Source organism: Chiloscyllium plagiosum, unplaced genomic scaffold (genome assembly GCF_037043375.1).
Source record: "Chiloscyllium plagiosum isolate Xiang-an unplaced genomic scaffold, Cpla_swu_hap1 HiC_scaffold_26, whole genome shotgun sequence".
NCBI classification, from domain to species: Eukaryota; Metazoa; Chordata; class Chondrichthyes; order Orectolobiformes; family Hemiscylliidae; genus Chiloscyllium; species Chiloscyllium plagiosum.
The window spans coordinates 9,653,353-9,678,723 of NW_028270164.1; the positions used below are offsets into that span (position 1 = coordinate 9,653,353).

The window sequence follows — 25,371 nt, forward strand, 5'->3', positions numbered from 1 at the left end:
TGTAGGCGAGGGTGTGTGTGAGGGTGTGTGAGGGTGTGTAGGTGAGGGTGTGTGTGTGAGGGTGTCTGTGTGAGGGTGTGTGTGTGTGAGGGTGTGTGTGAGGATGTGTAGGTGAGAGTGTGTGTGTGAGTGTGTCTGTGTGAGGGTGTGTGTGTGAGGGTGTGTGTGAGGGTGCATAGGTGAGAGCGTGTGTGTGAGGGTGTCTGTGTCAGGGTGTGTGTGTGAGGGTATATAAGTGAGAGTGTGTAGGTGAGAGTGTCTGTGCGAGGGTGTATGTGAGGGTGTGCAGGTGAGGGTGTGTAGGTGTGGGGTGTGTGTGAGTTGGGGGTTGAACAGAGAACAAGAGAGCAGATTGTAAGCTCTATGGCAGAAACACAAGTCAGCTTGAACACCAGCTGACTGTTATGGGTAGCATGAGGCAGAGCACGAAGATCCTGTCTCCTATTCTACAATCATTTTAGTTTTCTATTTGCAAGGAGAGTTGTGTAATTGCTTCCAAAAAGTATATTGCTATTTAGTAAATATTTCTATCTATGATCATTACTAAGAACCTATTTGGATCTTGTAGATATTTGAAGGATCAGTTAATGGGGAAAATTGTGGAAGTTAATGGAGAAGAAATTGAAGTCTTAGCTCAGGACCTGGCCCTGAGAGAGCACTGTCTCAATTGATAGCAGTGCTTTCTGACTCAGCAGAAAATGGGATTTTGACCCACCAGAATAGCCAGCATTCATAGTAGTCTGAATTGAGAAAAACGTATGCTTATCATTATAACTGCAAACCCAATACTTAACAAGCACTAAATAAGCACTTTGACAAAATAAACCATCTAACCTTCCATTATGTTTCTATTGGCTGCCAGACTCATGTAACAACTACAAGGGTTTGTAGGCCCAGGGTGGGTGTGTGACTCCCTGAGCAGAATTGTCCTAATCCCACACAATCCAGATGAGAGCAGCGTGTCCCAGCCAGTCAATCACAGACTGTGAAGCTGTTGTCTATCACTTTGACCATGGTAACTGAGCCAACAGCACAGTCCAACCCAGGAATCATCAGGGGCCACATAAGGGTATGGATTCTTATTTTCACCTGCTGCTCACTTGGTTTTAATCAGAGAGCAGTCTTCGTTATTGCTTCTTACACCCACATATGTTATAACTAGGAGGCGGGGAGCTTTTGTGGTCCAGTGGCAATTCTCTGTCTCTGGGCCAGAAACTCGAGTTTGGATTCCACCTCAGGACTTGATGGCCATGAAATTGTCATAACCTGACTAGCCAGGTCGATTATCACGCTGTAATTCTTTCTAGTATTCTAACAGCAGACACTCAGAGCAGGAGAGTTTACTGGAACTGGGATGGGGTGGGGGGGAGGCAGTGGGGTCAGTTAGCTACAGGACAACAGGCTCCCCCATGTTAAACCGACTCGTCATGTGGATCCAAAACATGAAGAAGAATCATCTTCTGTCTGAGGAGTTAATGCATACATACATACATACACCCCCCCCACACACACACACACATATACACACACACATACATACCCCCCCACACACACACACACACATATACACACACACATACATACCCCCCACACACACACACATACATACATACATACACCCCCCCACACACACACATACACACACTCACATACATACATACACTCCCCCCCCACACACACACATACATACACCCCCCACACACACACATACATACATACACCACCCCACACATACACATACATACACCCCCCACACACACACCCCCCCACACACACACAGAGTCACATACGCACCCACACACATACAACCTCCTACACACAGTCACATACACACACACTCCCACACACGCAGTCACACACACACCCCACACACACATACATACACCCCCACACACACACACACAGAGTCACATACGCACCCACACACATACACACAACCCCCCCACACAGTCACATACACACCCCACACACACACATACACACACACATACATACATCCCCGCACACATTAACACACTCCCACACACACACATGCCGCCTCCCCTCACACATACACACCCACCCACAGACATACTCAGTCACATATACACGCACACCCACACACTTACACAATCACATAAAGACACACACACATACACATACACACCCACACATCCATGCAGACACACACATAGCACCCACACATACATACACACCCCCACACACATACACACACATGCCCCCACACATATACACACACGCCCACACACACATATACACACACCCACACACATATACACAGTCACATACAGACACTCCCCCCACACACATACACACATAGATATACAGTCACATACAGACACACCCCCACACACATACACACAAACCTCACACACATGCACTGTCACATACAGAAACCCTCCCACACACATACACAGTCACATACACACACACCCCACACACATACACATCCATGCAGACACACACAGCCACACATATACACACACAGATACATAGTCACATACAGACACACCCCCACACACATATACACAAACCACCATACACATACACACACCCCACACACATACACAGTCCCATAAAGACACACCCCCACACACACAGCCATACACACCCACACATCCATGCAGACACACACACAGCCATACACACCCACACATCCATGCAGACACACACACAGCCTCAATACGTACACCCACACCCACACCTGCACGCACACTTGAAGGCACAGAGCTTCCTGTGATAAGTTTCCGAACACCAAAAAACTCACAGCCAAAGCGAAGGAAAGCCTCTCTGCTTATGACGGTCCCAATTGAGTTTGTTGCCAGACATTGATAGGATCCAGGGTCTTTGGACCGCGTTGGGTTACTGATCACCAGATTCCCTCCAATCAGACTGTAACGGCTGTCTCTTTCAATGTTAATATTGGTGCCGTTTACCTTCCAGCTGCCAGGACACAATCAAACTTAATCACTGGAATTATTGTTACAATGAATAAGAGATAGTCTACAAAAAATCTTATACATTTTATTCAATTATTACAAAATTACAAAGAACTCTATCCATGGAGTTTCATGAAGCTAAACCTATTCCAATGTAACGGTGGTATTTCACATATGAATTGGTTAAATGCATTCCAATTCATCCCATTATGTAGGATTCTAGTGGATGAAATTACTTTCCATTTCAGAAAGCTCTCGATGGAGATAAAACACATTTACAGAGAAAAGTAAGTCAGGAATTGATCTCGGTTTACAAAGATTCTGCAAAGTAGAGACACAAATGCAGATGGATAGCGTCTGACTGCAGAAAGGTGCCAAAACATTTCATGCCCATTCAGTAGCTTTGCAGCAGCGAGAGTATTGCTGGCCAGGCAAAGCCAGCAAAGCTCTTTGTAAATACAGCCACAGATCCCATCAAGCATGTTCCAGTACTTGGGTGGGTCTGGGTTGGTGCACATCCATTGTAATGGAGACAAGCAGAGGTTACAATAAGATTCTCTCTAGTTGTAATGGACAGTGAATCTATAGAAAGGGAATGATTGGACATAGAACTCAGGTACAATGGGAAGGAGACGAGTAAGGGATTAGGAGTTATGTGGAGGATGGGCTTCCCGCACGGCAGGGTGAATTTCAGCTGGGAGAATGGTTCCACTCAACCTCTTTAACTTGTCGGATGACAGCTCTCTCGTTAGACAGAAGAGTTCCCATCAGTTCACAGGAAAGAGCCATCTTCAGTGAAGAAATGGGTGGGGAGGGGGGCGCAGTGAGGGACAATAGATTGTCCCAAACTCAGGGATCTGAGGTTCCGCTGGAGGCAGGGTTGACAGTTTGTGAGACAGTTCGGGTGGGGGCGGGATGCGTGCAGGGAGGCATGTTGGACATGACTGAGAGGTAAAGTGTTGGAGGAGGACTTCCAATGGTTGCAGGGAGATCCCGAAAGCAGGATGTTGGCATTGCTGGTTCCGCCAGAATTTATTGCCCGCCCTTAATTGCCCAGTGGGCAATTCAGAGTCACTCACATTGCTGTGGAGTTACTTGTAGGCCAGATTGGGTGGGGATGGCAGATTTTTTGAAGTGCATAGTGAACCAGACACAGTTTATAGAGTCATACAGCATTGAGAGAGGCCCTTTGGCCCATCATGTCTATACCAACCAATAAACACCAAACTACACTAATCCTGCACCTGGTTCACAGCCTACCATAGCCTGGCACAGTTGTTTCTGACAATTTATAGATGATCACAATGTAGCCTTTCGGCTAGCTTTTACCTCCAAATTTTATTAAATTGAATTTTACCATTTGCCATGATGGGAATCAAAACCGTGCCCTCAAAGTATGACCCTGGGGTTCGGATTGCTTTCCACTATCATTACGGACTTCCCCATAACAAGATTAATCCGTCACGCCACAGACATCTCCCTCATTCTGCTGATTCTGAGTGATGGCACTAATTGTTCACTTGTATTGGGTCAATATGCGCTTGGCCCGCCTACACTTCCGCTGAACCGTCATGAAGCGAGTGCCGTGTGAGGTACAGATGGTACCGTGCCCACACCCACAGATTCACCGCTTGGTTACCCGGCAAGGGTCGGCCTGGAGGAGTCAACCCGAGAGTTTTTGCAGAGGATCAGTGAACGTGAGTGTAAAATGGCAATGATCAGTACGTGGGAGTGCAGGCTCCAAGAATGAAGGTGAGCGAATGGGAGTGCAATATGCATTCACACTGGGGATATTAAACTTGGACACCCTGACACTGTGGCTGAGTGTCTAATTTTGCTCAACTGTGAGTCTATAAAGACTTTGGGAAGTTTCATAGATTATGGTACCATCGAACTAAAATGTTGTGTTAACAATTATGTAATAATTTAAACTATGACAATTAAAATGAAACTACCTAATCACCACCCCTTGACATTTCAATGGCGTTACCATCATTGGAACCTACAGTATTAACAATGACCAGAAACTCAACCAGATTCACTATATAAACACAATGTTTACAAAATCAGGTTGGAGGATAGATTGAGTGAATCCTTAGAAGAGTATAAAGGAAGTAGGAGTATACTTTAGAGGGAAATCAGGAGGACAAAAAGGGGACATGAGATAGCTTTGGCAAATAGAATTGAGGAGAATCCAAAGAGATTTTACAAATATATTAAGGACAAAAGGGTAACTAGGGATAGAATAGGGCCGCTCAAAGATCAGCAAGGTGGCCTTTGTGTGGAGCCACAGAAAATGGGGGAGACACTAAATGAATATTTTGCATCAGTATTTACTGTGGAAAAGGATATGGAAGGTATAGACTGTAGGGAAATAGATGGTGACATCTTGCAAAATGTTCATAAGACAGAGGAGGAGAGGGTCATGACCCTCTTGCATAGATAACGAAGGACACCACTTCGACTGGGACAACACATCCATCCTAGGACAAGCCAAACAGAGACACACGAGAATTCCTAGAAGCATGGCATTCCAACCGGAACTCTATCAACAAACACATCAAGTTAGACCCCATCTACCACTCCCTGAGAAAAAGTACAGTAAATGACTCCACCACAGAAAATGACATCACCAACCCAAAGAAGTCCAAACATTTAAATAGAAAGCAGGAATTATCAGCAGTGCTTTGTCTGGAGGCCCACTGAAGATGTTACCTAGTAGGGTGACGGAATGTCTGGAATGCCTGACCTTCCAGCCCAGCGAGCAAACCTACATCCAGAACCTCAACCAGAGTTACAAATCTTCTCAAAACTTGCTTTGCACATTCTTCCCATGTCTGCGTGAGTTTCCTCCCACATTCCAAAAGATGTGCAGGTCAGGTGAATTGGCCATGCGAAATAGCCCATAGTGTTAAGTGCATTAATTAGGGGTAAACATAGGGTAGGGGAATGGTCTGGGTGGGTAACACTTCAGAGGGTTGGTGTGGACTTGTTGAGCCGAAGGACCTGTTTCCATACTGTAGGGAAATTAATACTGCGTCAAGTAACTCATCTCCTGACTCCTCAAAGCCTCTCCACCCTCTACAAGGTACAAGTCAGGAGTGTGATGGAATACTCCCCACTTGCCTGGATGGGTGCAGCTCCAAGAACACTCAAGAAGCTCAATACCATCCAGGACAAAGCAGCCCCCATTTGAGAGGAACCATGTCTGCTGTATTCAATCCCTCCACCACTGATGCTCAGTAGCAGCAGCGTGTACTATCTACAAGCTGCTACTAGCTACAAGATAGATGCACCAATGATCCTTAGACTGCATCTTCCAAATCCATGACCACTTCCATCCAGAAGGACAAGGGCAGTAGATACACAGGAACACCATCCCTTGCAAGTCCCCTTCCAAGCCACTCAGCATAATGACTTGGAAATATAATCACTGATCTTTCACTGTCACTGGGTCAAAATGATGGAACTCCTTCCCTAACATCATTGTGGATCTACCTACAGCAGGTGGACTGCAGCGGTTTAAGAAGGCAGCTCACCACGATCATTTCAAAGCGCAGTTAGGGACGGGCAGTAAATACAGGCCAAGCCAATGATGCCCATGTCCCCACGAGTAACTAAATAAAAAACTTGTTTTGCTTGATAAGGGTATAAAAGAAATGGAGCCAAGGCAAATCAATGGGTTGAAGGTGTAAATCAGCCAACACTCATTCACTGATGGGACAGGCTTGAGGGGCTGAATGGCTTCTGCCAGTTCCTATAATATGGAACCACACTATCTTATAAATGAAATTATTTCCCATGTAAGCAATCTCAACAGGTAAGAACATTATTTGCAAACTAACAGCTCTGCTCAAACAGCCCTGGTTCAGGGCTACGACTCCTTGAGTGAGTACTACCTGTATTTCGGATGTGGGTTGGCTCGGACGTGGCAGTTCAATGTCACCTTCCCTTCTGTTGAACCTTCAGGGTACAGGGTGTTTTTTGGCTGCTCTTCAAATACTGGTCCAAAATCCCCTTTCACGCTTTGAGCAGCAACCCAGTCTGTAACAGGGAAACAAAACACATCAATTCTCAATCTGTCGGCATTGTGTTTGTAGCTTTCCAGCTCCTTTGACACAGCTCACTGCTGTCCCAGGAGCAGGAACGTTTTGGTAAACCTTTTGATGAATCTCCGCATCAAAACAGTGGCTTGAAAATGGACCATGGCGTAGTGGAAGCTTTTGTGAAGGCAGCAAATTGTTATGATTTGGGATATACTGTTGGGAAGCTCGTGGAAACAGATTCTAATAGTAAACATGGAAAGACAGTTGTACGCATATGGGAAGGGGAAAACCTGCAGGACTCTGGGGAGGGAGCTAGGATGGTCGGATTGAATAGGCAAATCAGTCAAACAGCTGACACAGGCACAAGGAGCTGAAAGGCTTCCTCTGTATTATCTGATGCTAATGTGTCTCCAGGTGATGCTGGTTATTTGGCATTTGTAGCAAACACTAGGCTGTAGTTTGACATCTCTGAAATTTAACACAAGGCTAAAATATTTATGGAGGATGGATTGATTTTCCGTCTACAGAATGACCAGGAATCGAGGGAAAACTACAGAAATCACAGATGCATTTCTCCAAGGTTTGTGCTGATCTGGTATCAAAGGTTTAATGGAATTTAGGGGGGAACACTGAAGGGGAGAGCCCTTCATTCCTGATGATAGGCTTTTGGCCGAAACATCGATTCTCCTGCTCCTCCGAAGGTTGGAGCTGGGGTGAGGTGGGGGAAGGGGAAATGAGGAAACTGGTAAGAGCTTCAGGGCAGCGGAGATGACCTGGGGGTTGCAGTGAGAGAGAGAGAGACTCACTGAGATTCTTGTCGAGAGAGGAGGAGAACTTCAAGGCAGGCATCCTTGCAAGAGGATTCGCAGTAAGGTTAAAATCAACTCGGTAAAAACAAGGACTGCAGATGCTGGAAACCAGAGTGTAGATTAGAGTGGTGCTGGAAAAGCACAGCAGGAAAGGCAGCAACCTTCCAGCTCAGCACCGTCCCCATGACCTGTCCTACCTGCCTATCTTCCTTTCCACCTATCTACTCCACCCTCCTCTCTGACCTATCACCTTCATCCCCACCCCCATTCACCTACTGTACTCTATGCTATTTCCCCCCCCCCCCTCCCCCCCCCCCCCACCTCCCTCTCATTTATCTCTCCACTCTGCAGGCACCCTGCCTCTATTCCTGATGAAGGGCTTTTGCCTGAAACATCGATTTTCCTGCTCCTCGGATGCTGCCTGACCTGCTGTGCTTTTCCAGCACCACTCTAATCTACACTCTGGTTTCCAGCATCTGCAGTCCTTGTTTTTACCGAGTTGATTTTAACCTTACTGCGAATTCTCTTGCAAGGATGCCTGCCTTGAATTTCTCCTCCTTTCTCGACAAGAATCTCAGTGAGTCTCTCTCTCACTGCAACCCCCAGGTCATCTCTGCTGCCCTGAAGCTCTTACCAGTTTCCTCATTTCCCCTTCCCCCACTTCACCCCAGCTCCAACCTTCCAGCTCAGCACCATCCCCATGACCTGTCCTACCTGCCTATCTTCCTTTCCACCTATCTACTCCACCCTCCTCTCTGACCTATCACCTTCATCCCCACCTCCATTCACTCACTGTACACTTTGCTACCTTCCCCCACCCTCCTCTCTGACCTATCACCTCCATCCCCACCCCATTCACCTATTGTACTCGATGCTACTTTCTCTCCACCCCCACCCCCACCCCCACCCTCCTCTCATTTATCTCTCCACTCTGCAAGCCCCCTGCCTGTATTCCTGATGAAGGGCTTTTGCCCAAAACGTTGATTTTCCTGCTCCTCGGATGCTGCCAGTCCATGGCCCAAATGGCCTGTTTCCACATTGTAGGGATTCCAAAGTTTGCAGTTGAGTTTGAACGGAGAACCATACTAGACTCAGAATGTTGACTCTGTTTTCTCTCCACAGATGCTGCCAGACCTGCTGAGTTTCTCCTGTCAGGAATGAAGTGAAGAGCGTGAGGGTGTCCCTGGGCAGGCTATAGGAAAGAGAGTAATAGAATCCCTGCAGTGCAGATAGAGGCCATTCATCCCATTGTGTCTGTGCAGATCGTCTGAGGAGCATCCCACTCAGATCCGTCCCCAACGCCACTCTCCTCGTAACCCTGCATTTCCCTTGACAATCCGCCTAGCCTGCACAGCCCTGGAAAGTATGGACAACTTAGCATGGCCAATACATCTATCCTGCACATCTCGGGGAGGAACCCAGAGCCAACCCACGCAGACACAGAGAGAACGCGTGAACTGCACACAGTCACCCGAGGCTGGAATTGAACCCAGGTCCTTGGTACTGTGAGGCAGCAGTGTTAACCACTGAGCCACCGTGCTGTCCCATAAGAGGTACAGATATAGTATAGATATTCTTTACACAAGTATGGTTACGCACTGGCACTTGAGGAGTAGAATCCAATACGAACTTAAGCCAATGGTCTCCGAGCATAGGTGAGCCCCTGCTGCAAATTATTATGTGCAATCAAAGATGACACAGATCCCAAACGATAGGTTTTTGAGATTCCTGACTGATGACTGCAGTGGGACAAGAAAAGAGTTACAATCCAAGATAAACCGATTCTTCCATTGCCGTATAATGTTGAATCTGTAGGGGAGATAAATTAGGTTTGTTTGATGTACTGGAAGCAAATATAGGGTGAATGTCTTGAGCAAGCCACAGCCTAAAGGAACTGATCACGGCACATTACCCACAATGAAATATTCATAGCAAATCTATTTAGTTGAGCTCCAAAGATGTCAGGACATCTGAAAGTCATATTAATTGTACTGTCTTATTGAGACAAGCATGCTGTAGAACATGCAGAGATAATACAAACAGCAGACAAAACATGAGGGGTTACAAACACACAGGGAGCACACTTTGCCCAATTAAACATTAAGTGGACTTTTCTACCTAATTGGGATAAAGTGAGGACTGCAGATGCTGGAGAGTCAGAGTTGGAAAGCATGGCCCTGATAAAGCACAGCAGGTCAGGCAGCATCCGAGGAGTAGGAGAGTCGACGTTTCGGGCATCAGCCCATCATCAGGAATGAGGGAGAGAGAAAAGGGGGTGAGAAATAACTAGGGACATGGGGATAGGGCTGGGGGAAAAAGTAGATGGGATGGCAATAGGTGGATGCAGGTGGGAGGTGATTGTGATAGGTTGGTGGGGAGTGGGGAAGCGGAGAGATAGGAAAGAAGATGGACATGTAGGACAGGTCAAGAGGGCGGTGCCAAGTTGGGGGGGTTGGATCTGGGATGAAATGAGGGATGGGTAGATTTGGAAACTGTTGAGGTTAGTATTGGTTGAAGGGTCCTGAGGTGGAAGATGAGGCTTTCTTCCTCTATTCAATGGGTGGCTTTGAATTGGTGGTGGAGGAGGCCAGGATTTGCAAGTCCTTGTGGGAGTGGGAGGGGGAGTTGATGTGGTTGGTCACAGGGTAGTAGGGATGGTTGATCCGTGCAAACCAGAGATGTTCCCTGAACCACTCGGCGAGTTGGCGCTTGGTCTCCCCGATGTAGAGGAGACCATGTAACTACCAGGAATGAAATCCACCATAAAGAAAGAAAGATTTGAAATTATAGTGTTATTCATAATCACCGGGTTTCCAATGTGTTTTATCGCCAGTTAAGTACTTGTTTTATGAGGTGCAATCACTATCATAGTGGAGTAACCACAGTAATCAAAGCAAGCTCCCACAGATAGCAATGTGATATTGACCAGATAATGTGTGTTACTGATGTTAATGAAGGGACACATATAGTCCACGACACCATGAAAATTCCTTCTCTCATTGGAAGTTAGTGTCATGGTGTTACATTTATCTGAGAGGGCAGATGGAGCCTCAGTTTAATATCGCACTGAAAGATAGAACCTCTGGCAGTGTAGCACTCCCTCAGTAGTGCACTGTAATGTCATCCTGGATTCGGAGGTTAAGTTCAGGTGCAGGATTTGAACTTACAGCTTTAGACTCACAACTGCAAGATAAGTTGTCATATTTTTAAAAAAATCATTCTGGGGATGTCAGCATCACTAGCAAGATTTACCAATGTGAGAAGTAACGAGTCTTTGAGAAGGTCACCTTTTGGTAGTCCTTAGTGGTAGGTGTTCCAGGATTTTGACCCGGTGACAATAAAAGAATGATAATATGTGTCAAATTTGGGAAGGGTATTTGACCTAGAGATGAATTTGGAGGCGATGGTGTTTCCATTTTGCTACTTCCCTTGCCCTTCCAGGTATTGGATATTATAGGCTGGAGAAGTAATTATAGGCTTTTGCTTGACATAAAGGTCCATCCTGCAAATCACCAGAAAAAGGAGACATCTTATTCCAAGCTCTGTCACAAATAGCTTGTATGATGCATCATCAGCACAATTCTATCTTATTTTCTATGTTCTCGTAGCTTTACACTTTCCTATACTTCAACCTCATTGTAAACCTGTCCTCAATTCTGGTGTCTTGCACATCCCTGATTTCCATCACTCCATCATACGTAGCTGTGCTGATAGTTGCCTTGGACCTGAGCTCGACAATTGCTTCTCCCATACTCTGTTTTCTTTTAAGACAATCCTCAAACAAACAGCTGAGAATCATGCTTTTGTGTATTGCCACATGAGTACTTCAGCCTGTGATGTATCAAAGGAAAACTGTGTGGAAAAGAGTGATTTGGAATAAATAGCTCCTTTTGAAGAGCCACCGTTAGAGAAGGACAATAGCTTTCCCCTGTGTGCAATTTCCATGATTTAAGAACTCTGCTATTCATTGCATAAAACCTAACAGATGAGCTCGAAGCCAAGCCAAGAAAGCAAGCTGATATCGAATAATATAATTTGTACTTTTGTAGAGATTCATCACATTGGACTGCCTCAAAGTGCTTCAGGTACAATCAAGCATTGTCAACAAACAGTGACTAATAACATATTAATAAGTGTACCATTATGCAACATTTATATCCCAAACCAGGCAACAGGATGAATAGCCAGCTAATGTATTTTTCACTGCTAATTGTTGAAAGTGGAATTTAAACTGGGATATCTTTGTTAAGTAATGCCAGAGGAATTCTTAACATTTACTTGGAATATCAGAATAGGTCTTGGTTTAATGTTTAATTTTAAGGGACCACACTTCTGACAGCACCTGCATCCTATGAATGAAGATTGAGAATTAAAACAGAACAAGAACAGTGTAGCACTACCTGAATCTCCAAACCACATAATGGTGAGAGAGAACTCAAATCTGCAACTTGAAGACCCGGAAATGTGATTTCTGTCAATTGAGATAAGGTGCCTTCAACATTTTATGTTACTACATTGTTACTACAGAGAGTTAACTTCACTGGAGTGTTCAGCTAAAACAGCAGCAAAATGTTGGACATTGAACTCAGATTTAAAACAATGAGAGTTATCAACCTCATTCAATGTTACTGTACACCTTTAATGCAAGACTTGTTTCCATTCAGTATACACAGCAGGGGGTTTAACTAAACACTAATGTCATTGTTGTAGCTCCTGTACCAAGACAAAGAGATTTTCATTTAAGAAGATTGTTCTTATTATCAAACAACGTGTACCTTGAAATGAGGGGAGGGATGAAATGCTGCTTTTGTTCTGATACTCAGAACAAACCCATAAATTTTAAAAATTCTTATCAAAATCCAAAAAGTTTCAATTAAATCGCACTGTGAGAACTGATAAAACCGTCAGGAAAAGTTAGAATGGAAAGAGGAGTTGTTTTCCTTCTTCCCTACTCTTTAAGGTTTCAGACATGAATGAGACACAGCAAAAAAGAGAGAAGGAGCAAGAACACAACGGAGTTGGAGCAATGGGAGAAAGAAAGGCAGTGGGATAAAAAGAGACAGAGAGAAAGAAAGAAAGATGGAGGAGAGTGTGATAGGGAGAGAAACTCATTTGTAAATGAGATCAACTCTTAAGAGAGGCAGATCTGTGTATCTCATTATGTTTTATGGCACTAACAGCAGGGAATTGATTGCGTCTCAAACTGTGTTCAGTATATTCATGTCCTACATTTTACAAAAGACTAATTTGTTAGCTTATGAACTTTATCTTGCTACAGTTCCCCCTTTGACAAGACAGAAGGAAGTATGTACTAGGGGGTTCGTTAGCTTAGTTGTCTGGCAGGTTGGTTTACGGTCTACAGGGATGCCAATAACGTGGGATTGCTACCCTTTCTGGCTGACGGCACCATGAACGCCCGACCCTTTCAAACTCACCCTTCACCTGAGGGACGATGACCCTCAGATTAAATTCAACACCAGTTGTTTCTCTGTGTCTCTCTCTGTAATGAGAAATCAGCCCATGTTCCTCTGGGATAATGGCAACTGTCATTTCTGTCTGTACAAGATCATGCTTTCAGAAATTCCAACGATAGATCTTTCCATTACGATCTCTGAGTCATGTTCTTGTTCAACAAGACATCGATGCATTCCAGGTCATTGTGATCATGAATCCTGTCTATCGGGGTGTCAAGTGAGGTCAAACTCAATGATTATCAACTGAGTTTACAACCTTCATGCATGTTGAAAACATTTTTGATTCACTTTTAAATGATCATTTGCCATTTGTGAGGAGTGTTTTAAATAGAGTTCCTCAGTGAGGAAGCAGTGGGTGATTGTGTTAAAAATGAAAATACAGTGGATGCTGGAAATTGAAATAAAAACCTGAAAGAAAATGGAAAATGCTGGAATTCCCCAGCATTAGTGAAGAAAGAACTGAGTCAAAATCTTGAGGCAAAAATAACTTACCCAGTTCTGAAAAACAATCATACCAGACTTAAAATGTTAAGTCTGTTTTTCTCTACAGATGCTGCCAGACTTGCTGAGTTTCTTCAGTGTTCCCTGTTTTTACTTAAGGTGCTGACTGAAATCTTCAACACTAAAGACCCTGATTCAATATTATCTAATCTGGCTGTGCGCCAATTACAGAGGAACCTCGATTATCTGGACGAGATGGGTGGGCACTATTTCGTTCAGATAATTGATTATTTGGTTAATCAATTCAGTCCTTTCCTTCAGGGCTTGGAGGTTTCTATTAAGTCTGCTCCCTGTTCAGGAGACTAGCAGCAGCACAGCGCGCGTGAACTCTCGCCCGTCCCTAACACCACCCCTCACCAGCCCCCAACACCGACCCTCCGCCTGCTCCCCCGTCCGCCCCCAAACCCGTTCAACACCGCCCGCCACTGCCCACCCCCAAAGCCAGTCCAACACCACCCCACCCGCCCCCAACACCGCAGTTCCGCCCGCTCCCCCGTCTGCCCCCAAACCCCGTCCAACGCCACCCCCATCCCCTTCGAGCCCCTCTCCGGGGCAGCCGGACTGGACACTAACAACAAGACTGCTGCTGCTGCTACTGCCTTTTGTGGGGTGAGTCTCCAAATAGCGCGCACACACACACACACACAAAACCTTTTACTGTAACTTTTGTTCCACCTCTGCCTTGTACAGGACAATATTCGAGAGATTATCTGGGGAAGGGGGGTTTTGGGTTCACGCCTGTGTAGAACTCCAGGGAAAGTGTGGGAAGAGAGAGAGCGCGGGCAGGAGGTCAGTCAGTCCAGGAGAAAGTGAGGTCTGCAGATGCTGGAGATCAAAGTTGAAACTTTATTGCTGGAACAGCACAGCAGGTCAGGCAGCATCCAGGGAACAGGAGATTCGACGTTTCGGGCACAGGCCCTTCTTCAGGAATGAGCAGAGAGTGTTCAGCAGGAGAAGATAAAAGGTAGGGAGGAGGGACTTGGAGGAGGGGCGTTGGAAATGTGATAGGTGGAAAGAGGTCAAGGTGAGGGTGATAGGTCGGAGTAGGATGGAGGCGGAGAGGTCAAGAAGAAGACTGCAGGTCAGGAAGGCGGTGCCGGGCTGGAGGGATTCGGCTGAGACAAGGTGGGGGGAGGGGGGATGAAGAAACTGGTGAAGTCCAAGTTCATCCCCTGTGGTTGGAGGGTTCCCAGTCGGAAGATAAGACGCTCCTCCTCCGACCGTCGCGTTGTTGTGGTTTGGCGGTGGATGAGTCCAATGACCTGCATATCCTCGGTGGAGTGGGAGGGGGAGTTGAAATGCTGTGCTACAGGGTGGTTGGGTTGGTTCGTCCGGGTGGCCCAGAGGTGCTCTCTGAATCGCTCCGCAAGTAGGCGGCCTGTCTCCCCAATATAGAGGAGGCCACACCGGCTGCAGCGGATGCAGTAGATGATGTGGGTGGAGGTGCAGGTGAATCTGTGGCGGATATGGAAGTTTCCCTTGGGGCCTTGGAGAGAAGTGAGGGGGGAGGTGTGGGCGCAAGTGTTGCACCTCCTGCGGTTGCAAGGGAAGGTGCCGGGAGTGGAGGTTGGGTCGGTGGGGGGTGTGGATCTGACAAGGGAGTCGCGGAGGGAGTGGTCTCTACGGAAAGCTGATAGGGGAGGGGAGGGAAATATATCCTTGGTGCTGGGGTCTGTTTGGAGGTGGCGGAAGTGACGGCGGATGATGCGCTGTACATGGAGATTGGTGGGGTGGTAGGTGAGGACCAGTGGGGTTCTGTCCTGGTGGCGGTTGGAGGGGCGGGGCTCAAGGGCGGAGGAGCGGGAAGTGGAGGAGATGCGGTGGAGGGCACCGTCGACCACGTCGGGGGGAAAATTGCGGTCCTTGAAGAAGGAGGCCATCTGTGTTGTACGTATTTTGAACTGGTCCTCCTGGGAGCAGATGCGGCGGAGACGAAGGAATTGGGAGAATGGGATGGCGTTTTTACAGGGGGCAGGATGGGAGGAGGTGTAGTCCAGGTAGCTGTGGGAGTCGGTTGGTCAGTCCAGGACTATTCTCGGCAGCACTTTTAATCACTGTAAACAAAAGACACGATCAGTGTTGGGCACACGTCTTTGATGTAATGTTTCTGTCGGGACCTCGAGATCTCCTTTGGATAATCCGATTTTCAGATAATTGGTATTCGGATAATCAAGCTTCCCCTGTATTGCAGATCTGATTGCTTCAGCCAAAGTCAAAACTGCGGAAGTTAACTTACTCAAACAAGGAAATGTAGTACTCCATCAATGGTAGTCCAGGGTTAATAACTCCACTCAACAAACTTATAGTCAGTGTGATCAACCTGGTTCCAAACACTGCACAAAGGTTTATAGGGATATGGATCAAATGCTGATAAATGGGACTAGATTAATTTCGGATATCTGGTTGGCAATGGACAAGTTGGACAGAAGGGTCTGTTTGGTAAAAACAAGGACTGCAGATGCTGGAAACCAGATTCTAGATTAGAGTGGTGCTGGAAAAGCACAGCAGGAATAGAAGGGCTTTTGCCTGAAACGTCGATTTTTCTGCTCCTCGAATATTGCCTGAACTGCTGTGCTTTTCCAGCACCACTCTAATCTAGAAGAGTCTGTTTCCATGCTGTACATCTCTATGACTCTATGAGTAAAAATAATTGCAGATAGACACAGTGCCAGAGACCCGGGTTCAATTCCTGCCTCAGGCGACTGACTGTGTGGAGTTTGCATATTCTCCCAGTGTCTGCGTGGGTTTCCCCCGGATGCTCTGGTTTCCTCCCACAGTCCAAAAATGTGCAGGTTAGGTGAATTTGCCTGGCTAAATTTCCCGTAGTGTTAGGTGAAGGGGTAAATGTAGGGGAATGGGTCTGGGTGGGTTGCTCTTTGGAGGGTCGGTGTGGACTTGTTGGGCCGAAGGGCCTGTTTCCACACTGTAAGTAATCTAATCCAATCTAAATATATAGATTAGGAGCAGGAATAGGCCATTTCTGAGGGCACTGGGTCTGGAGCAAGTAGTGACTGAAAGTTCCTTTCCCTTCAGGACATCAGTGAGTCGGATGGACTTTAACTCCAATTGATAATAGTTTCATGGCAGCATTACTCATACTAGCTATATATTCCAGATTTACCATCAATTGTATTTTAATTCCACTAGATATCATAAAATAAAACAGAACTGCAGATGCAGAAGATCTGAAACAGAAACAAAACAGAAATTGCTGGAGAAACGCAGCAGGTCTGGCAGCATCTGTGGAGAAAAAGCAGAGTTAACATTCTGAGTCCAGTGACTCTTCTTCTGAAATGCACGAATAATAGAAACCTGGGCGAATGATCCAGAGAGAAGAAGGGTCAATGGATTTGAAATGTTAACTCTATTTTCTCTCCGGTTTCCTGACCTCTCCGCCCCCACTCCCACTCCGGCCTATCACCCTCACCTTAACCTCCTTCCACCTATCGCATTTCCAACGCCACTCCCCCAAGTCCCTCGTCCCTACCTTTTAGCTTAGCCTGCTTGGCACACTCTCCTCATTCCTGAAGAAGGGCTCATGCCCGAAACATCGATTCTCCTGCTCCTTGGATGCTGCCTGACCTGCTGCGCTTTTCCAGCAACATATTTTCAGCTCTATTTTCTCTCCATACATGCTGCCAGACCCAGTAGATATCGCGACGGGATTTGAACTTGTGGTACGTGAGCATTAGTCTGGGCCTATTTCATGACTAGCTCTGTGACATTGCTACTATCCCATCAGCGTCACCACCACCTCTCCTAACTAAATCTAAGCTTCGGTAGTAAATGCTTCCTTTGTGTATTTTGTGTAATACTGGCTACACCAGCACTAATTGCTCATCTTTCTGTTGTAGAACAGAGAGACGGAAGGGATCAGGTACATAATTCTCTGAAATTTGCGTTACAGGTAGACAGGGTGGTTAAGGTGTTTAGCACATTGGTCTTCATTGCTCAGACTCTTTGAGTAAGGGAGTCAGGACATCATGTTGAGGCTGTACAGGACACTGGTGAGGCCTCTTCTTCTGGATGATTGTGTACAGTTCTGGTCACCATGTTATAGAAAGGACATTATTAAACTGGAGAGGTTTCAGAAAAGGTTTACCAGCATGTTGCTGGGAAAGAAGGGTTTGAGATATAAAAATAGACTGGAAAGACTGGGACTTTCCAAAATGTCAGACAAACCATTAGGAGGTTGAAGGGTGACCTTACTAAGATTTATACCATCATGAGGGACATAGACAATGTGAATGATGAGTGCCTTTTCCCCAGGGTGGAGGATTTCACAAGTAGGGGGCAGTATGGTGAGAGGAGAAAGATTTAAAAAGGACACGAGGAGCTACTTTTTTACACAGAGCGGTTTGTGTGTGGAATGAACTGCGAGAGAAGATGGTAGATGTAGGTACAGTTACAACGTTTAAAAGATATTTGGATAAGTTCATGAATAAGAAAAGTTTGGAGGGATATGGGCCAAGCGCTAGTTTAGTTTGGGAACATGGTCGGCCTGGACTGGTTGAACCAGAGAGTCTTTGTCCGTGCTCCAAGGCTCGTTGCCCTTAGGAAGGTGATGGTGTGCTGTCTTCTGGAAATAGACCATTTCAGAGGGCAGCTCAGAGCCAAACATGTTGCTGTGGGTCTGGAGACACATATCACTGGGTAAAGATGGCCGATTTTCTTTCCGAAGGAATTAAGCTCAATAATTTTTACAATGAGCCACTAGTTTCGTGGTCACCATTACAGAGACTGGCTTTATACTGCATAGTTATTTAATTAATTGTATTTAAATTCCCCGGCCGACATTGTGTGATTTGATTTCATCTCTCTAAATCATTAGTCCATGTTGCTATTATTAGTGCAGTAACATAACGGCAGTGCTGTTGTACTGTCAGAAAAGACAGGACAGCTAGAGATTGGTTCTCTAGAACAGAGAGAAGACAGAGAGGGTGAGAAAGGATTTTAAAATCATGGAAGAGTTTAATGGTGTAAATGTGGAGAAGATGTTTCCCTTGTGGGGAGTTCAATACTAACAGGATAAATATAACCAGTCACTAATTAATCCAGCAGGGAATTTGAGAGAAACTTAGTGTTTTGAATGTGCAATTCACCACTAGACAGTAGATGAGGTGAATGGCTGAGATGTGTTTAAAGGGGAACCTAAATGTAGAGAAGAAGGCACCGTAGAGGCACTGAGATGAAATTGGGTAGCCTGTGCGATGTAATCCTATCTTGTAATGGGAAATGCAATGGGTACGAGTCTGACAATTGGAGGTAATGGCCTACAAATTGGATATCACCTGAACATGGTGGCGATTAAATGCAGCACGCCTTAGACACCACTTGTAGGAAATGTATCTGCCAGCCTTCCTGGCAGAAGAACATGAGAAATAGGAGGATTCACACAGCTCCCAGAAACTGCTCCACCATTCTGCAAGATCAAGGCTGATCTTCTACCTTTGTTAATCTGGTAAATGTCCATCTGAACAAGGAAGGAACACAAACTATTCTGTCTTCCACACAGGCTTTTCACAATCCCAGTATGAGGATACTCTTCCCCTTCCCTATCCCAACTCGAGGTATTTTCTTATCAACCTGTTATAGAGACATATAGAATTACAGCATGGAAGCAGACCCTTCGATCCAACTCGTCCATAGGCGAAAGTGAGGACTGCAGATGCTGGAGATCAGAGTCTAGATTACAGTGGTGCTGGAAAAGCACATCATGTCAGGCAGCATCCGAGGAGCAGGTAAATCAACGTTTCGGGCAAAAGTCCTTCATCCCAATTTTCATGCTCCTCGAATGCTGCCTGACCTGCTGTACTTTTCCAGCACCACTCTAACCCAACTCGTCCATGCTGACCAGATATCTTAATCTAATTCATTCCTCAGAGATCCTATGGTACACCTCTAGAACAGATGGGAATTGAGTCCAGGCCTCCTAGTCAAGGGGTATGGATACTTCTATTGCACCACAAGAGGGCACTACAATGGTGACATTTTCCTTCAATTAGCCTTTTTTCCTGGCAGCATCCATGGAGAGAAATCAGAGTTAACATTTCAGGTTGGGTTCCGAGGAAGACTTACTCAACCCGAAACGTTAACTCTGATTTCTCTCCACAGATACTGCCAGACCTGCTGAGTTCTTCCAGCAATTTCTATTTTTGTCTCTTTTGGTTTCTATTTTTTCAAATCATCCTGTTCAGGGATATTATGACACACCTCTGGAGCAGGTGGGACTTGAACTCAGGCCTCCTGGATCAGAGCAGGGACACTATCCCCACAGGAGCCCTCATCCCAGCTGAAATTTTATTTTTTGTTAAAAGTAAACCAAGTCGTGAAATGAACAAACACTACCCACCCAGGGCAGGGTGACATGGAGGCTTGTTCCCTGACCATTTCTCAATTCATATTAACTGCTCTTAATCACAACTACAATTGACTGTGCAGTTGCTGCATCAGCACCTCAATTCCCCTTTCCAAACTTATCCATATAACCTTGATTTAGCACTCTTGTGGTACAAGGGAAGTGTCCCTATCTCTGAGCCAAGGGTTCTAGGTTCAGGTCTTACCTGCTCAGAGGTGTGTCATAACATCCATGAACAGGTTGTTGAGAAAATATGTATATCTTTGATTTTCCTAAGTATGTAAATATCCATTCATAGCTTATTGATGTGAAGAATATCAAAGATTCTGAAATCGCTGAGAGGAGACTTTTATCCTTAGTTCAGTTCAACAGGGCTTGCTGTTGATCATAGGCCTATTCCCACCCTCCCAGTTATAGTCTCCAGGCAGGAGAAAAAGCCTCATAGCATCCAACCTGTCAATCCCTCTAAGAAAGGTGATTGTTTCAAAGAAATTTCATTTCATTCTTCTAAACTCCAGAAAATATCAGCCTTTTCTACTCAATCACTTCTCATAGAACAATTTTCTAACCTTAGGGATCGATCTGGTGAGTCCTTGATGCATCACGTCCAAGTCAGGAATATTCTTCATCAACCGAACCAGAAGTGGACGTACTATTGAAGATGGACAATTTCTACCTATCGCCTTCCCAGCTCCCTTTCCCGCAGTTCCACTCCCCTCCCATTTATCTCTCAGTCCCCTTGGGCCCTCCCACATTCCTGATGAAGGGCTTATGCCTGAAATGTCGACTCTCCTGCTCCTTGGATGCTGCCTGACCTGCTGTGCTTTTATGGCGTTCTGATGACGATGTGTTTCATGCAACGCCTTTAAATTTGCAGCTGGATTTCCCCATTCAGATACTCCAGGCCCCTCGCAGTAAATCTTCCTAATTACTTGCTTTAGTTGCACAATACATTTTATGATTCACTGTTGGTGAACCCCCGACATCTTTCTGAATAGCAATATTTACCAGTCTGTCACCTTTAAAAAACGTTGCTTTTCTGTTCTGCCCACAGAAACAGATAATTTCACAACCATGGGGGAGCCGATAGCAGCATCGATGGCTTGGCTACTGGATGACAGCCAGTTATATAGCGCCTCTGCTGGAGATGAGCAACCCAAGGTGCTACACAGGATTGTAATCAGACAAAAAAAATGGCACAGAGTCAAGTAAGAACATATAAAAAGGGTGTTAATGTGATAGGCTTTAAAAAGTAAGAACTTTTGTTTGTGACTTATATAAACTATTTAGATGAGAATAAAGAAAGCTTGGTTAGTAAGTTTGCTGATGACACCAAAATAGGGGGCAGTGGTGTTGTGGACAGTAAAGAAGGTTATCTAAGATGACAAAAAGATCTTGATCAGGAGGGTCAATGAGCTGAAGGAAGGCAGAAGGAGTTTAGGACAGAATGGAATCCCTACAGTGTGGAAACAGGCCATTTGGCCCAACAAGTCCACACCGACTATCTGAAGGGTAACCCATCCAGACTTACCACCGTACCCTGTAACCCTGCATTTGGCATGGCTAATCCACCTAACCTACATATCCCTGGACACTATAGACAATTTAGCATGGCCAATCCATCCTAACCTGTACATCTTTGGATTATGGGATGAAACTGGAGCACCCGGAGGAAACCCACACAGACACAGGGAGAATGTGCAACATCCACACAGACAGTCACCCCAGGCTCGAATTGAACCCAGGTCCCTGGCGCTGTGATGCAGCAGTGCTAACCACTGGGCCACCGTGCCACCCCTTCCCAATACCTCTCACATGTGAAGTGAGCACTTAGGGGTTCTGGTACATAATTCTTTGATGTTTGCGTCACATGTAGACCAGGTGGTTAGTCTAGAAGGCAATTAGCACACTTCATTTCATTGCTCAGACCTGTGAATGCAGGAATTGCGTTGTCATGTTGAGGTTGAACAGGACATTGGTGAGGTCTCCCTGTTATAGGAAGGATATTATTAAGCTGGAGACGGTTCAGAAGAAATTTAACAGGATGTTGCCAGGAATGGAGAGTTTGAGTTATAAGGAGAGGCTGGATAGGCTGGGAGTTTTTTCACTGGAGTGTAGAAAGTTACATAGATGTTTAGAAAATCATGAGGGGTATAGATAAGGTGTCCTTTTCCTTTGGTGGGGGATTTCTAAATTAGGGTGCATACTTTTAAGGTGAGAGGAGAAAGATTTTAAAAAGATATGAGGCAATTTTTTTACATATATCGTGGTTTGTCTGTGGGATTTCTAAATTAGGGTGCATACTTTTAAGGTGAGAGGAGAAAGATTTTAAAAAGATATGAGGCAATTTTTTTACATATATCGTGGTTTGTCTGTGGAATGAACTTACTGAGGAAGTGATGGATGTGGGTACAATTGTATCATTTAAAAGATATTTGGATAAGTACATAGGAAAGAGTTGGAGGGATATGGGCCAGGAGCAGGGAGATGGGACTAGTTTAATTTGGGATTATGGTCAGCATGGATTAGGTGGACCAAAGGCCGTGTTTCTGTGTTGTATGACTCTATGACTCCATAAGTATCTTAAAAGAGGCAGAGAGATAGAGAGGTTTAAGGAGAGAATTACACAGCTTTTTCCCTAGGCAGCTGAAGGCACAAAAACTAATGGTGGTGTGATGAGTGATGAAAACTGAAGATGTGCAAGAGGCTAAAGGTTAATGAGGTCAGAGAGCTTAGCAGGTTGAAACACTGGAGGAGATGACACAGATCCCGAGATGGTGAAGTCATGAAGAGATTTAGAGTTCAGACTGAAGTGGCACAAATGCCTGGAAGTCGTTCTCAGAATCTTGCTTGAGAAGACATAAAAGGTTTTGTGGTTGAGTAGAAGTTTATGTGTCTTTGCTAAAGACATCATGGTTAGACAGGAGATTCTGTGAAAAGGTTCTGGGTTAAAGGTAAATCTTGTTGTTTCAGAGCTAAAGCCAGTTGCTGGAGGAGAACAAACTGACCAGGAACAGCTAGACTAATCTACCGCAAGAATGTGGCCTAACCAGTTCCAAATTTTATCCTTGATTCAGTGGGTGTGGAAGGTGGTCTATGATGTTAAGAGAGAATTCAAGAAAAAATTCATTTGCGCAGGGAGAGAAGATCAAGATGCCATAGAGAGAAAATGAATAATAATGGAATGTGAGAGAAGAGGCGAGTAATGTCCTTAATATATGGAACATTAATGTGGATTTGGAACATGGCGTTTAGGTACAATTGTAATTAAAGAGCCCTGGTTAAACTAGGTCAAGGATTAAGAGATTAAAATAACTGGCCATTGAGTTTACAGAAATTACAGAAACACAAAACAAGTGAGTAACTAAAAATAAATATAAATGTCTTGGCTGATGTAATTATGACAATGTAGATTGAGGTCAAGGAGAGTAAAGATGATAATTAAGGGTTGTTGGCAATAAACATCTGCTGGAGAGTGTACAGAATGCTTCAGAAGCTGATTTTTAAAAAGATTAAGATGCCATGAAAAGGCTAGAGTGTTAATCATGGGGAGAAGCCATCATCGAAACACTGACTGGGAAAACAACAGAATAGTGAAACAATTCTGGAGAGCAGTACCATTCCAGAGGGTAAGCTTGGTTAGTTTGGTTTAGTTTGGTTAACAGCTGATTTGCTCAGACATCCGTCACATTACCTTAACCACTGCTGGGATCAGTTACCTGGGAACCTTCTTCCTGACCTTTCCTCCCACTTCTGCGTCATATCTGGGTCAGGTGAAATCTCCCTATTTTCTAACATTCATGCATAAGATGGCCATCATTTATCACCTATCTCTAATTTCCCAGAATGTAACTGAGAGTCAACCACATTGCTGTGGGTCTGGAGTTACATGTAGACCAGACCAGACAAGGATGGCAGATTCGTTCCCTAGAAGACATTAGTGAACCAGGTGGGCATTTCTAACAATCAACAATGGTCACCATTAGACTTTTAATATACATTGAATTCAAAATCCACCACCTGTGATGGTGGGATTCGAAACTGAGGTCCCAGAATTACAACATTTAAAAGCCATCTGGGTTGGAATATGAATAGGAAGGGTTTAGAGGGATATGGGCCAAATTCTGGCAAATGGGACTAGATCAATGTAGAATATCAGGTCGGCACAGACAGATTGGACTGAAGAGTTTGCTTCCGTGCTGTACATCTCCATGATTCTAACATTACCTGTGGCTCTGGATTAACAATCCAACAATATTACCACCAGCCATCAACTACTTCAGTATCTCCATAGGTACCTATTCTTGTTGGTGCAGCGTGTGAATACAATGAACTCAGGCCATTATGGGAGAAGCAAGTGCCAGCAGAAAATAACTTGATGTTTTGGTGCCTTTTGGTCCCTTTATAAAGGAGGTTAACAGTAGCACAGGCTGGCTGGACCTTGCTCAGCTAAGCAAAGTCTTGGCCAGACTAAGCACATCTTCACACCTAGACCAAGGACCTTTTAGATTTGGAGTGTCCTCTTATCGTCTTTAATATGGATAGGCAGAGGACTCAGTAATGAACACACCCTGTGTCAAACTCAGAAATCAGGGCCAATGTAGCAATGTCTGGGCCTACGTCACCAAGCGCACTTTCAGCTGACCCATGGGTAAGCTTGTGATCATCCGAAATCCTGCTGCCCACCTCTTAACTTGGAGCAATTCTCATTCCCCTTACACTCCTGTACTCATTGACCTATACTGGCACCCAGTCAAGCAAGATTTTTATTCTAAAATTCTAATCCTTGTTTTCTAATCTCCTCCCTATCCCTGTAACTCCTCCAGCCCCACACCCCCTTGAGAAACCTGCACTTCTCTAATTCTGGCCCCTTGTACAATCTCAATGTTAATTATTCCACTGTTGATGACTACTTCTCGATTGCCACTCTCTCCCTAAAATCCTCCCCCTCTCGATCTCCTGTTCCTATTTTAGTACACCTTTTATGACTTAACTCTTTTACCATGCTCTTGGTCAGCTGATCTAATATTTTGTTCTGTGACTTGGTGTCATATTTCATTTATAACCTGCTGGTGGAAGTGCCTCTGGGCATTTCCTTGCATTTAAGGTGCTATGTAAATTGTTTTTTTTAGATTAGATTACATTACAGTGTGGAAACAGGCCCTTCAGCCCAACAAGTCCACACCGACCCGCCGAAGCGCAACCCACCCATACCCCTACATTTTACCCATTACCTAACACTAC

General features: G+C 45.1%; 1 protein-coding gene across 2 annotated transcripts in view; it reads right to left on the minus strand.

Moving 5' to 3' along the window:
* Positions 1 to 25,371, minus strand: part of cntn2 (contactin 2) — a 234,604-nt gene that overhangs the window by 117,171 nt on the left and 92,062 nt on the right. For both annotated transcript variants that reach the window (XM_043716479.2, XM_087973467.1), the window contains exons 3-4: positions 6,839 to 6,983; positions 2,768 to 2,943 (exon numbers count right to left, since the gene is read on the minus strand). In XM_043716479.2, coding sequence (XP_043572414.2) covers positions 2,768 to 2,943; positions 6,839 to 6,983 — 321 coding nt within the window. The remainder of the gene's footprint in view (positions 1 to 2,767; positions 2,944 to 6,838; positions 6,984 to 25,371) is intronic.